This window comes from Zalophus californianus, chromosome 17 (genome assembly GCF_009762305.2).
Source record: "Zalophus californianus isolate mZalCal1 chromosome 17, mZalCal1.pri.v2, whole genome shotgun sequence".
NCBI lineage: Eukaryota > Metazoa > Chordata > Mammalia > Carnivora > Otariidae > Zalophus > Zalophus californianus.
Window position 1 is genome coordinate 35,757,639 of NC_045611.1, and position 15,151 is coordinate 35,772,789.

General features: G+C 39.0%; 1 protein-coding gene across 4 annotated transcripts in view; it reads right to left on the bottom strand.

The window, feature by feature from the left end:
* The window catches only part of PHKB (phosphorylase kinase regulatory subunit beta), a 304,320-nt gene that overhangs the window by 117,584 nt on the left and 171,585 nt on the right, over positions 1-15,151 (bottom strand). For all 4 annotated transcript variants that reach the window (XM_027620346.1, XM_027620345.1, XM_027620343.1 and 1 more), the window contains 3 exons: positions 9,904-9,961; positions 9,060-9,137; positions 405-563 (listed from right to left, as the gene is read on the bottom strand). In XM_027620346.1, the coding sequence (XP_027476147.1) occupies positions 405-563; positions 9,060-9,137; positions 9,904-9,961 (295 nt within the window). The remainder of the gene's footprint in view (positions 1-404; positions 564-9,059; positions 9,138-9,903; positions 9,962-15,151) is intronic.

A 15,151-nucleotide genomic window follows, 5' to 3' on the forward strand; every position in this document is an offset into this window, starting at 1 on the left:
AATGTATATTTATGGGAAAGAAGAGAACTCTGAGATAACCAATTCCTTTTGGCAAGTGGTTTACTAAAGCTATGACCAAGCATAAAATCAGAATTTTTTAATGTTACATAAAAGTAACTCAAAGTTCCCACAGCGTCCTGCTAGAAACCTATGCACCAAGCTGAATGAAGCCCCTAAATGATCATAATGCTACCCACACCTACTTGACATTCTTCGCAGAAAATGTCCATCATTATTCAATGAAACAGACACATTAATATACCTTTACATACTAAGAAACTCCCCCAAGACCTCTTAACAGTATGAAACAACACCCAAATCCAAGAAAGATGTCAGCAAAAATATACTTATTTCTAACAGCTTGATACCAAGGGGAAAAAATGTTCCCAACCTTCTTCACTTACCCAGGAGTTTTGCAATGATATAAAGGGCTTGTCCCCAAAGAAAGAGTTTCCCATCACGGCCACAGTTGCTAGGAAATCGCTTTTGACTACCAGGGTTTCTTTTCTCATATTCTACAAAATCAGCTGGCACATAATAGTACTTTGGTATGACAGGATAACCTATGGAATTTAAAAATAAATATTTGAAATATAAAAATCAGTGTCCTCCCCAAACTTTCAAGAAACTGCAACGTTTGAGAGCTGAGAGAGATAGGTCATAAAGGAAGTAACAGATTTGACAGGTTACAGGAAACTGGATATACTGGCTTTCAGAAACTGCCAGTGAAAAACATGAAAAAAGCTCCTGGATTTTAAAACATTAATTTGACAGCATATGTTATCTGTTAGCCAATAACGTATACATAATCTCCTTTAACAACATTTAGTTTTAACAACTTTAAATGAATCAATAAAAATACAGTATGCAAACATTTAGAGCCATAGAAGTTTTCTTTAATTAGGATTAGTCCATAGAAGCATTACAAATGAGATACTGTGTAATCTCAAATGAAGAATTATAACCCTAAGCCATTGCTTAAAGCAAAGAAATCCCCATTTTAAACATTAAATCCACTATCTACCATACAATATCACTGAAGAGAAAAAAAAAAATCCACCCTCCCCTGTGACCAACTTGTTTAAAAACATTTCTTGAAGGGCACGGGGTGTTACATATAAATGATGAATAACTAAATTCTACTCCTGAAACCAATACTACCCTATACGTTAACTAACTTGAATATAAATAAAATCCTGGAAATAAATAAATTCCTTGATAGAAACTAAAATTTATTATTTAAAGCCTAAAATCTTTGTAGGTGACATGAAAGAAAAAAGAAAAAACACTCTTGTAGAATGCTACAGAAGACTTTTTGTACTATCAGCCCATAGTAAACTAATTTTTCTTAATAAAATTACACAGATTTCCCCAAAATTTGCTTCCTTCATACATCAACCGTGATATTTGGTTTATTTATTTTAAATTCAAGTATTTATTTATTTTAAATTCAATCACCCAACATACAGTACATCATTAGTTTTTGATATAATGTTCAATGATTCATTAGTTGCATGTAACACCCAGTGCTCATCACATGACGTGCCCTTCTTAATGTCCATCACCCAGTTACCCCATCCCCCCACCCACCTCCCTTTCTGCAACCCTCAGTTTGTTTCCCGAGTCAAGAGTCTCATATGGTTTGTCTCCATCTCAGATTTCTTCCCATTCAGTTTCCCCTTTCTTTCCCTATGGTCCTCTGCACTATTACTTATGTTTCACATATGAGTGAAACCATATGATAATTGTCTTTCTCTGACTGACTTATTTCACTTAGCATAATCCCTTCCAGTTCCATTCATGTCGATGTAAATGGTAGGTATTCATCCTTTCTGATGGCTGAGTAATATTCCATTGTATATATGAACCACATCTTCTTTATCCATTCATCTGCTGAAGGATGTCTGGGCTCCTTCCACAGTTTGGCTGTTATGGAAATTGCTGCTATGAACACTGGGCTGCATGTGCCCCTTCTTTTCACTACATCTGTATCTTTGGAGTAAATACCTAGTAGTGCCATTGCTAGGTCATAGGGTAGCTCTATTTTTAACGTCTTAAGGAACCTCCAAACTGTTTTCCAGAGTGGCTGTACCAGTTTGCATTCCCACCAACAGTGTAAGAGGATTCCCCTTTCTCCACAACCTCGTCAACATTTGTTGTTCCCTGTTTTGTTAATTTTAGCCATTCTGACTGGTATCTGAGGTGGTATCTCATTGTGGTTTTGATTTGTATTTCCCTGATGGCAAGTGATGTGGAGCATTTTTTCATGTGTCTTTTAGCCATTTGTATGTCTTCTTTGGAGAAGTATCTGCTCATGTCTTTGGCCCATTTCTTCACTGGATTATTTGTTTTTTGGGTGTTGAGTTTGAGAAGTTCTTTATAGATCTTGGATACCAGTCGTTTATCTGTAATGTCTTGCAAATATCTTCTCCCATTCCATAGGTTCCCTTTTAGTTTTGTTGACTGTTTCCTTTGCTGTCCCAATAGTTTATTTTTGCTATTGTTTCCCTTGCTTTAGAGACCTGTCTTGAAAGAAGTTGCTGTGTCCAAGGTCGAAGAGGTTGCTGCTTGTGTTCTCCTCTAGGATTTTGATGGATTCCTGTCTCACATTGAGGACTTTCATCCATTTTGAGTTTATCTTTGTGTATGGTGTGAGAGAATGGTCCACTTTCATTCCTCTGCATGTGGCTGATTTTCCCAGCACCATTTATTGAAGAGACTGTCTTTTTTACATTGGATATTCTTTCCTGCTTTGTCAAAGATTAGTTGACCATTAGTTGAGGGTCCATTTCTGGGGTCTATTATTCTGTTCCATTAATCTATGTGTCTGTTTTTGTGCCAAAACCATGCTGTCTTGATGATCACAGCTTTTTAATATACCTTGAAGTCTGGCATTGTGATGCCTCCAGCTTTGGTTTTGTTGTTTTTTTTTATTTTTCAACATTCCCCTGGCAATTCGGGGTCTTTCCTGGTTCCACACAAATTTTAGGATTGTTTGTTCCACCTCTGTGAAAAATGTCAATGGTATTTTGATAGGGATTGCTTTGAAACTGTAGATTGCTCTGGGCAGAATAGACATTTTAACAATGTTTATTCTTCCTATCCATGAGCGTGGAATGTTTTTCCATCTCTTTGTGTCTTCCTCAACTTCTTTCTTAAGTATTCTGTAGTTTCTAGTGCACAGATCTTTTACCTCTTTGGTTAGGTTTATTCCTAGGTATCTTACGGTTTTTGGTGCAATTGTAAATGGGACTTATGCCTTAATTTCTCCTTCTTCAGTCACAGGTTAGTGTATAGAAATGCAACTGATTTCTGTGCAGTGATTTTGTATCCTGCCACGTTGCTGAATTGCTGTACGAGTTCTTGTCACTTGGGAGTGGAGTCTTTTGGATTTTTCACATAAAGTATCATGTCATCTGTGAAAAGTGAGAGTTTGACTTCTTTGTTGCCAATCTGAATGCCTTTTATTTCTTTTTGTTCTCTGATTGCTGAGGCTAGGACTTCTAGTACTATGTTTAAAAATAGTTGTGAAAGTAGTCATCCCTGTCCTGTTCCTGACCTTAGGGAAAAGCTCTCAGTTTTTCCCCATTGAGAATGATATTTGCTGTGGGCTTTGGTTTTATGATATTAAGGTATGTTCCCTCTAACCCTCCACTGTGAAGAGTTTTAATCAAGAAAGGATGCTGTATTTTGTCAAACGCTCTTTCTGCATCAATTGAGAGGATCACATGGTTCTTGTCTCTTCTTTTGTTAATGTAATCTATCACGGTGATTGATTTGGGTTTGCTGAACGACCCCCACAGCCCAGGAATAAATCCCACCTGGTCGTAGTGAATAATCCTTTTAATGTACTGTTGGATCCTATTGGCTAGGATCTTGGGTGAGTATTTTGGCATCCACGTTCATCACGGATATTGGTCTGTGATTCTCCTTTTTGATGGGTCTTTGCCCAGTTTGGGGATCATGGTAATGCTGCCACATAGAATGAGTTTGGAAGTTTTCCTTCCATTTCTGTTTTTTTTGAAACAGCTTCAACAGAATAGGTATTATTTCTTCTTTAAATGTTTGGTAGAATTCCCCTGGGAAGCCATCTGGCCCTGGAGTCTTGTTTTTGGGGAGGTTTATAATTACTGTCTCAATTTCCTTACTGGTTATTGGTCTGTTCAAATTGTCTATTTCTTCCTGTTTCAGTCTTGGTACTTTATAAGTTTCCAGGAATGTATCCATTTCTTCCAGATTACCTAGTTTGTTAGCATATACCTGCTGGTAATAAGTTCTAAAAATTGTCTCCATTTCCTTGGTATTAGTCATGATCTCTCCCCTTTCATTCATGAATTTATTAATTTGGTTCCTTTCTCTTTTCTTTTGGATACGTCTGGCCAGAGGTTTATCGATCTTATTCTTTCAAAGAAGCAGCTTCTAGTTTCGTTGATCTATTCTACTGTTCTTCTGGTTTCTATTTCATTGATTTCTGCTCTAAACTTTATTATTTCTCTGCTCCTGCTTGGTTTAGGCTTTATTTGCTGTTCTTCCTTCAGGTACTTTACATGTAAGGTTAGCTTGTGCATTTGGGATTTTTCTAATTTTTTGAGAGAGGCTTGGATGGCTATGTACGTCCCTCTAAGGACCGTTTTTGTAGTATCCCATAAGTTTTGAACAGATGTGTTTTCATATTCATTGGTTTGCATGAATTGTTTAAGTTCTTCTTTAATTTGCTGGTTGACCCATTCATTATTTAGCAGGATGTTCTTTAACCTCCAACTGTTTGAGTTCCTTCCATATTTCTTCTTGTGGTTGAGTTACAGTTTCAAAGCATTTTGGTCTGAAAATATACAGGGAATAATCTCACTCTTTTGGTATTGGCTGAGACCTGATTTGTGATGCAGTATGTGATCTATTCTGGAGAAAGTTCTAATGTGCACACGAGAAGAATAAGTATTCTGTTGTTTTAGGATGGAATGTTCTGTACCTATCTATGAAGTCCATCTGGTCCAATGCGTCATTCAAAACTCTTGTTCCTTTGTTGATCTTCTGCTTAGATGATCTGTCCATTGTTGTGAGTGGAGTGTTGAAGTCTCCTACTATTAATGTATTATTATCAATATGTTTCTTTATTTTGGTTATTAACTGGCTTATATAGTTGGCTGCTCCCATGTTGGGGATATAGATATTTACAATTGTTAGACCTTCTTGTTGGATAGTCCCTTTTAAGTATGATATAGTGTCCCTCTACATCTCTTATTACGGTCTTTGGTTTAAAATCTAATTTGTCTTAGATTTTAGGTATTTAGGTAGGAGGATTGCTAACCCAGCTTTCTTTTGAGGTCTGTTGGCATGGTAAATGGTTCTCCATCCCCTCACTTTCAATCTGGAGGTGTCTTTAGGTTCAAAATGAGTCTCTTGTAGACAGCATGTGGATAGGTCCTGCTTTTTTATCCAATCTGAAACCCTGTGTCTTTTGATGGGAGTATTCAGCCCATTTACATTCAGAGTAACTACTGAAAGATATGAATTTAGTGCCATCGTATTGCCTGTAAAGTCCCTGTTTCTTTAGACTGTCTCTGTTACTTTCTGGTCTATGTTATTCTTGGGGTCTCCTTTCCCTTACAGTATCCCCCTTAACATTTCTTGCAGGCCTGGCTTGGTGGTCACATATTCTGTCTGTCTGTCCTGGGAACTCTTTCTCTCTCCTTCCATTCTAAATGATAGCCTTTCTGGATAAAGTATTATTGCCTGCATTTTCTTCTCATTTAGTACCCTGAATATATCTTGCTAGCCCTTTCTGGCCTGCCAGGTTTCTGTGGACAGGTCTGATATTAATCTCCTCTCCCTAGCTGCTCTCAGGATAACTTCTTTGGCTCGATGATTTGCAAGCTTTACTATTACATGTTGGGATGTTGATCTGTTTTTATTTATTTTGGGAGGGGTCCTCTCTGCCTCTTGGACATGAATGCTTGTTTCCTTCCCCAGATTAGGGAAGTTCTCAGCCATGATTTGCTCAAATCTACTTTCTAGCCCTCTCTCTCTTTCCACCCCATCTTGGATCCCGATGATTCTGACATTGGTTCTTTTCAAGGCATCATTAAATTCTCTAAGCCTTTCTTCATGGGCTATCAGTTGTTTCCCTGTCTTTTCCTCAACTTCTTTGCTTTCCACCAACCTGTCCTCTAGATCACTTATTCTCTCTTGTGCCTCACTGACCCTAGCTGTTAGAGCATCCAATTTAGACTGCATCTCATTCATAGCATTTTTACATTCGGCTTGATTAGATCTCATTTCCACCCTTACAGATTCTGTATTGTCATGTGTGCTTTTTTCAAGCCTAGCTATTAACTTTATAATTGCTATCCTAAATTCTATCTCTGACATCTTGCTTATATCCATATAGATTAGCTCTGTGGCAGAGAACATTGCCTCTGGTTCCTTCCTTTGTTGTTGAGTTCCTACTTCTAGTCATTCTGCCCAAGGAAGGATGGATCAGCTAATGAACAAAGTCCAAAATATCAACCATGAACCAAGCAAAATGCACCAGAGAAAAAATCTGAAGTTGTCTGCAGCCACCATAGAAAAGTGAACAAAGCTGAAATGAACAAAACAATAAAAATTGGGGCGGGTGGGGAGGGGTTGGGAGTATAATCTCTCAGATTGGACAAAGCAGGGTGATCTATTTGTTCCTGAATGAATTTAGGTCTGTGTGTTAGAAGACACTACATCCCCAAACTGCAAAGAAAACAATGTTTATATATAAAATAAAATTTAATAGAATGAAAAAAGGACTAGAATGAGGCATAAATCTATAAAATGTAGATGAGAAAAAAAGGTTAAAAGCAACTTAAAAACATAAAGTGGTAAAATGAGGATGTAGTTGCAACAGGAAAAAGGTAAAAAAAAAAAAAGTAAAATTTTAGACTGAACGAAAAACAAGTCGTGAGGAAACACCTGGAGCTCAATATATTATTTTCCCCTGGTGCTGAAGTTTTACAGTCTGTGGAATCTATTAGCTTGTCATTTACCTGTTCTTCCAGTCTGTCTTCTGGGGGAGGGGCCTCCTGTTCTGCTTCTCAGGTTTCTTTGCCTAGTCAGACCTTGTCAGGGGGATGGGCTCAAGGTGAACTGGTCCTCTGTGAGGCTTTTGTTCCCCAGTGGCTTTCCTCACCTCTTCGGAGGGTCAGAGCAAAAATGGCCTTGATTGGATCCCTGGCCCAGAGCCACAAGATCACGGACCCCTTCTTCAATAAACTCTCTGGGTCAAACTCTCTGGGTCTCCACTTCTGTGTGCACCAAGCTCCTCAGAAACCCGAGGGTCACGGGGACTGCAATTCTCCCAGGGGAATTCCCAGAGACCTGCGAGCATCTCTGCATTTTGCATCTTCAGGACTGCGAGCATTTGTGGGCTCATGCGCATGCACCCTGCCCCACCACTCCCAGGTTCCGTCTGGGTGCCGCTCTATTGTCCTTCCCAGAGTTGCTGCCACCCTGAGAGCTGTTGCCTGGTCATTTGGACCCTCCCAGGGGTTGGTAACCGACCCATACGTCCCAGTATTTTTCTGGGTGCTCAGGCAAAGAGCAGTCTCCCTACCAGCCTGGCTCACAGTTTATGGTGACCTGAGCTGAGAGTCCCTCCTGGGCTCACTGACCGTAACCAGATTCCCCACTCTGCTGCTTCGGCACTCTATTGATTCAGGCACCTTGGTTCTTTCTGTGTCTCCTGGGATCCTGGGACCACAGTGACCCACCTACAATTCTGCCTTTTCCATTCCCTGAGCCCCTTTCAGAAAGGCAATCAATAGTGATATTTGTATCTAAAACCAGTAAAAAGGTCTATGATACACAAAGAATAATTTGAACATCACTCTCTGAACATGATACAGACTAAACTGTGGTACACTAAACTACCCTACAATGCATCAACGATCTACCACTGAATACTAACAGATCTGATTCAAGGGGTCGGATTTCAAATATTATATTCATCACAGCACACATTACATTATTTCTCACATTGGACAAATTATTATTTGGAGTATAAAAATATAAATAACTGATTTCAAAAATTAATATTTATTTGAAATTCAATGTTTATCTACAAATATTTCACTACTTTAACATTACAAGTATTTTAAAGGGTGAGCACATATTGTGAAGTTTTTATTTGAAGATACTTGTGGAAAACCATAAAGAATATCACAAACTTTACCTGAGGGAGGAATGGGGCCCAGTGCTGTAATTGCACATTCGTGCACTGGTCCATAGGACCACCCATTTTTTACCCATACATCATGATTTTTCACTTTCAGATAAATGTTTTTAAAGCTGTTTATTCAAGAGAATATGTTCTTATTTTATTAAGACTTCAAATCCCCAAAGTATCTGGAGCTTCTTCTTTGGAATTCTTTGAGAATTAGTTTTCTAGTCATACTGAAAAATCAGTTACATTCTTTTATGGGCCCTGCTGGTGTTTAACCAAAACCAATATACTACTCAAAAAAGTCTTTTAGCCATTTCTAAAATATTAATCCCAGCCTCAAAGGATGATAAATTAGCACAAGGCAGACCTTCAAAATAATATGCAAAAGGTCCAAGAAGCAACTCCAAAGAAGAGGCCAATATGTTCTTGGCAATGGTAGGGCCTTTAGGCTACGGCAGAACCTCTTAAGGTAGCCCTCTGGAGGGGTCAACACTCACCCAAACATAACATTTCTGATGATCTGGAGAAAAATCAGTCACTCTATGTTATTGTCACACTACACAGAGTGAGGGAGTTTCATAGTAGGTAGCAGAACAAGAACCTCTGCCCACCTGGCAAACTATTTTGCAATTACTACAACCATAACCACCTAAATTTATTCTTCATCCTTGTCTTGCCCAATGAACTCCTTTTATAAAAACACACTTATGATAACAAATTAACAGATTATTCTTTATAATACATTCAAGGCTCCATTCATTTTTTACAATTTAATATAAATTGTTATATTTAAAAAGGAATCATTTATACATTTCAAAGGTACATTAAGGAAATACTAGAAAGAATTTCTTGAAAAACAATCCAACTATACCTTCTGTGGTCTGATGAAGTACTGGAGTCAGAAGATCCTGATACTCCTTTACTTGTTTGGGATTGCCTCTAAAAACTCCTAAAATTTAAAATATAAAATCCAATAGCATCTGAGCTCAATAAGTACCACAGAAATTTTGCCTTAGAAAACTCTACTAGCCCATGGGGCACCTGGATGGTTAAGTCGGTTAAGCGTTTGACTCTTGATTTAGGCTCAGGTCATGATCTCAGGGTTGTGAGATGGAGCCTCACGTTGGGCTCCATGCTCAGCATGGAGCCTGCTTAAGATCTCCCTTCTTCTCCCTCTGCCCCTCTCCCTCCACTCTCTCCCTCTCTCTAAAAAAAAAGGAAAAAAAGGGGAAAAATCTACTAGCCCAGTTATGATTATTTTGGTAATTTTGTATGTAAATGATAAAAATAAAATTGGAAAAAGGTAATGCAAATATGTATGATATGATTCCATGAAATTGATTTTAGAAGGTCATGTTAGCATTTAGAACAGAATACTAAATTTTAATTGAAATTTCTCTATTCTTAAGTATAAATATTATAGATATTCACAATGTCAAAGATTATAATCTCCATTATTACTATTCACCAAAAATTTCTCTTTGCAAGTATGAAAATATATTTGTATCATTTCTTAAATACTTCAAAGTATTTTTTAATTCTTTAAATGATTTAATATTTGCTCAGAAAGCAGAAGAGCAACATATAAAAATGCAGAGCAGTTAATATCACTGAAGTATAGTCTATTTTGCTAGCTGAAAGGGTCATATTTCATCTTCTTTTCTTTAAACCACTTATATCCTATACCTTAAATTTTAGGAGAAAAGCTCACTTACCATCAATCATCATGTAAAGGAAAAATATGGGAAATTCACATTCAATGCCATCAAACAGCTAAAACATAAAAGAAAATATTAAAAATTTCACTGAAGTTAGAACAATTATATTAGTTAGAACAATTATATTAATTAGAACAAATATATTAATCAATTATATATAGAACGACCCTTAGAACAAACTTAAGATATACATAGAAGTGCACAGATTATACTATATAATATAATCAATTAACATACTATATAATTAATATACTATAATCAATTATAGTATATAGGATATAAATAGAAGTATATACTAATAACAAAATTGGACTGATATAAGTAGTTTCATTGTTCTTTTAAAAAAATTCTTAGAACTCTTATTACTAAAAATCTCATTCATTTAATCCATCACACAGTAATCATTCATTCAATAAGTATTTACTAAGTACTTAGTAATGCCTGGCACCAACTAGACAAAGGGCTATGAAGACAAAAAAATAGAGAACCTGCCCTCAAGGGTTCCTAGCCTAGTGGGGAATCAGGCATGTAAATAAACAACTATAGTATCATATGAGATGTTTATACATGGTACATCAGGAACACAGGAAATGAAATACTTGAGTCTGCCCAGGGGTTAGGAAGGGATAATAGGAAAGGAGATACTTCAGTTAAGGCTTGATGGATTTCTCTGGAGAGATGAGCTAAGGGAACGCCATGTAGAGAAAACAATAGTACAAACTATAGATGCATGGGAGGACAAAGTTTGCTAAAGAAACTACCAGCAATTCAGTATTTTTTGGAACAAACAAGCAAGAATTGAGAAAGTTAATGCCCAAGAGGTGGGCCGGGCCAGGCCAGCCAGTTCAGGAAGGGCCTGGGAAGGTCATGCTAAAAGATTGAGACTTTGATCTGGAAGTGACAGGGAACCACTGACGAATACTGAGCAGAATCAGATTTACTCACTAGTTGGACAGCTGGCAGTACTGAAGAGAGTTTTAGACCAAGAAATAAGGAGACCAGCCAGAATGCTACTTAGAAGCAATCCAAAGAGAAAATATGATAGCCTAAACTGAGGTTTCTCAATTTCAGCACTATTGACATTTTGGGCCAAATAATTCTTTGTTGTACAGGCTGTTCTATGCAATGCAGAATGTCTACTAGCATCTCTGGCCTCTATCTTCCAGATGCCAGTAGCACCCACTAAGTTGCGACAGTGAAAAATGTCTGCTGATATTGTCAAATGTCTCCTGGGGCACAAAATCCTTTGCTAATGAATGAATAGCCCAAACCAAGGAGTTAATACAAAGGAAGGGACACACATTAAGATTTAAAGGAGGTTAAATCTGCTAGGCCTGGGGAGTGAAAAGGAGAGCTGAATGAGACAGAAAAGCTTAGAATGACTCTCAGGTTTGGGGCTTAGGCAAAAGAATGGGAATTGATCGGAAGCAGACTGAAGGACATCCAAGTGAGGATGTCCAAAAGGCAGCTGGATACACGGTCGGGCACCCAGGGGTAGAAGGAGATCTGGGGTTAAGAGTGATAGCTGAAGCTATGATCGCAGGGACAGCAGGAAAAGAGACTAGAACTAATGATGAAACTCAAGAGAAGAGCAATGTTTAGAGGGTGGCAGGAGAAGAACCTGGAAAGAGAATGACAGAAGAGAATTAGGAAGAGAATAGGATCACAGAAAATGGAGAATGTTCCAAGAAAGAAGACTCAGTTAAAACATTCAAATGCCGGGGGGGAGGAGCAAGATGGCGGAGGAGTAGGAGACCTAGATTTCGTCTGGTCTCAGGAATTCAGCTGAATAGGGATCAAACCATTCTGAACACCTACGAACTCAACAGGAGATCAAAGAGGAGAGTAGCAACAACTCTCTGAACAGAGAAGCGACCACTTACTGGAAGGTAGGACGTGCAGAGAAGTGAATCCGAGGCGATATTCGGGAGGATAGACGGAGGGGGAGGGGCCTCCGCCGGCCGCTTCTGGCAAGTGATAGAGTCGCAGAGCACAAAATCGGACTTTTAGAAGTCGGCTCCGCTGAAGGACGTCGCTCCAGTGACTAAGCGGTGGTGGAACCCTCGCGGGACAGTGGGGTCTCAGGACCCTTGGGGTCACAGAAAGACCGGGGGAGCCTGAGTGCGCCAGAGCTCCCAGGTATCGGAGCGGGGAAGCCAGCTGCAGAGACGGAGCCGAGGCGTGGGCTCTCAGCTTGGGATTGCCATAAACTGTGATCCACGGCCCAGTCGGGCCACTGCTCCTGCAACAGGGACCCAACAGGCGGCAGATCTGGGGAGACTCCCCTTCCTTCCCGGGGAGAAGCGGCGCGGGAACGCACTACAGGGATCTGCTGGGTTTGGAGACTCCACACGGGGTCGGGTGCCACAGATACAAATGCTCGGTCACAGGCCGGGTGAGCACGGAGTGCGGCCGGAGACCGGGGACAAGGGAGTGAATGCTTTTCTCTGGGGGCGCACTGAGGAGCGGGACCCCGAGTTCTCAGCTGCCCCGGGTGGAGATTGGGAGGCCACCATTTTTGCCCTGGTCCTCCAAGGCTGTACGGAGAGCTTGCAGGGAACAAAAGCTCCTGAGATCAAACCCAAGCAGCTTGCTTAGCCCGGACCGACAAGGGCGGGGCAATTCAGCCTCCGGCAAAGACATTTGGAAACCACGGCAACAGGCCCCTCCCCCAGAAGATCAGCACGAACAGCCAGCAAGCCAAGACCAAGTTTACCGATCAAAGAGAACGGGAGAACCCCAGCGCTAGGGGAATACTGCACATAGAATTCATGGCTTTTTTTTTACCATGATTCATTAGTTCATCAATGTTAATTTTTGTTAACTGTTTTTTTTTCTTTTTCTTTTTCCCTTTTTCAAACAACATCTTATCAATCTCTTTTTTTTAAAAAAAAATTTTTTTTATTTTTCATTTTTAGAGTCATATTTTATCCCTTCATAGTAGTTACCGTTATTTTTGGCATATATATATAAGTCGTTCTCTCTTTAAAATTTTGAGATACAGTTTCTTTTAACAGATAAAAATATACCCTAAATCACTAGTGTATGGTTCTGTTCTAGTCTCCTGCCTGATCACATTCTCTCCCTTTTTTCTTTTTTTTTTTTTAAATCTTCTTTCTTTTTTCAAACAAGTTATCTTATCAAGTCCTTTTATAAAATCTTTTATACTTTTCATCTTTACAGTCATCTTCTATCCCTTCATTGTATCAACCCTTATTTTGTACATATATGTCTTTCTTCCTTTAAAATTTTAGGAGACACTTTTTTCTAACAGACCAAAATACGCCCAAAATCTAGTGTGTGGCACTGATCTATGCACTAGCCTGATCATATTTGATCACATTCTGCTTTTTTTTGTATTGTTCTGTTTTTGTTTTTATCTTTTTTTTTCTTCTTTTTTTTTTCCTCTTTCTTTTTTCTTTCTTTCCCTTTCTTTTCCCCTGGTTTCAGGTCTTTTCTGATTTGTATACAGTATATTTGCTGGGGACGTTGTAAACCTGTTAGCATTTTGTTCTCTCATTCATCTATTCTCCTCTGGACAAAATGACAAGACAAAAAAAATCACCTCAGCAAAAAGAACAAGAGGTAGTACTGTCAGCCAGGGACCTACTCAATACGGATATTAGTACGATGTCGGACCTAGAGTTCAGAATCATGACTTTAAAGATACTAGTTGGGCTTGAAAAAAGCGTGGAAGTTATTAGAGAAACCCTTTCCGGAGAAATAAAAGAACTAAAATCTAACCAAGTCAAAATCAAAAGGGCTACTGATGAGGTGCAATCAAAAATGGGGGCACTAAATGCTAGGATAAATGAGGGAGAAGAGAGAATCAGAGATATAGAAGACCAAATGATGGAAAATAAAGAGGCTGAGAAAAAGAGAGAGAAACAACTACAGGATCACGAGGGCAGAATTCGAGAGATAAGTGATTCGATAAGACAAAACAACATTAGAATAATTGGGATCCCAGAAGAAGAAGAAAGAGAGAGAGGGGCAGAAGGTATATTGGAGCAAATAATAGCAGAGAACTTCCCTAATGTGAGGAAGGAAACAGGCATCCAAATCCAGGAGGCAAAGAGAACCCCTCTCAAAATCAATAATAATAGGTCAACACCCCAACATCTAATAGTAAAACTTACAAGTCTCAGAGACAAAGAGAAAATCCTGAAAGCAGCTCGGGAGAAGAGATATGTAACCTACAATGGTAAAAATATTAGATTGGCAACAGACCTATCCACAGAGACCTGGCAGGCCAGAAAGGACTGGCAAGATATCTTCAGAGCACTAAACGAGAAAAATATGCAGCCAAGAACACTATATCCAGCTAGGCTGTCATTGAAAATAGAAGGAGAGATAAAAAGCTTCCAGAACAAACAAAAACTAAAGGAATTTGCAAACACGAAACCAGCCCTCCAAGCAATATTGAAAGGGGTCCTCTAAGCAAAGAGAGAGCCTAAAAGCAGCAAAGATCAGAAAGGAACACAGACAACATACAGTAACAGTCACCTTACAGGCAATAGAATGGCACTAAATTCATACCTTTCAATAGTTACCCTGAATGTAAATGGGCTCAATGCCCCAATCAAAAGACACAGGCTATCAGATTGGATTAAAAAACAAGACCCATCCATATGCTGTCTGCAAGAGACTCATTTTAGACCGAAAGACACCCCCAGATTGAAAGTGAGGGGGTGGAAAACCATTTACCATGCTAATGGACACCAAAAGAAAGCTGGGGTGACAATCCTTATATCAGACAAACTAGATTTTAAAACAAAGACTGTAATAAGAGATGAGGAAGGACACTATATCCTACTTAAAGGGTCTATCCAACAAGAAGATCTAACAATTGTAAATATCTATGCCCCGAACATGGGAGCAGCCAATTATATAAGGCAATTAATAACAAAAGCAAAGAAACACATTGACAACAATACGATAATACTGGGGGACTTTAACACCCCCCTGACTGAAATGGACAGATCATCTAAGCAAAAGATCAACAAGGAAATAAAGACTTTAAATGACACACTGGACCAAATGGACTTCACAGACATATTCAGAGCATTCCATCCCAAAGCAACGGAATACACATTCTTCTCTAGTGCCCATGGAACATTCTCCAGAATTGATCACATCCTAGGTCACAAATCAGGTCTCAACCGGTACCAAAAGATTGGGATCATTCCCTGCATATTTTCAGACCACAATGCTTTGAAACTAGAACTCAATCACAAGAGGAAAG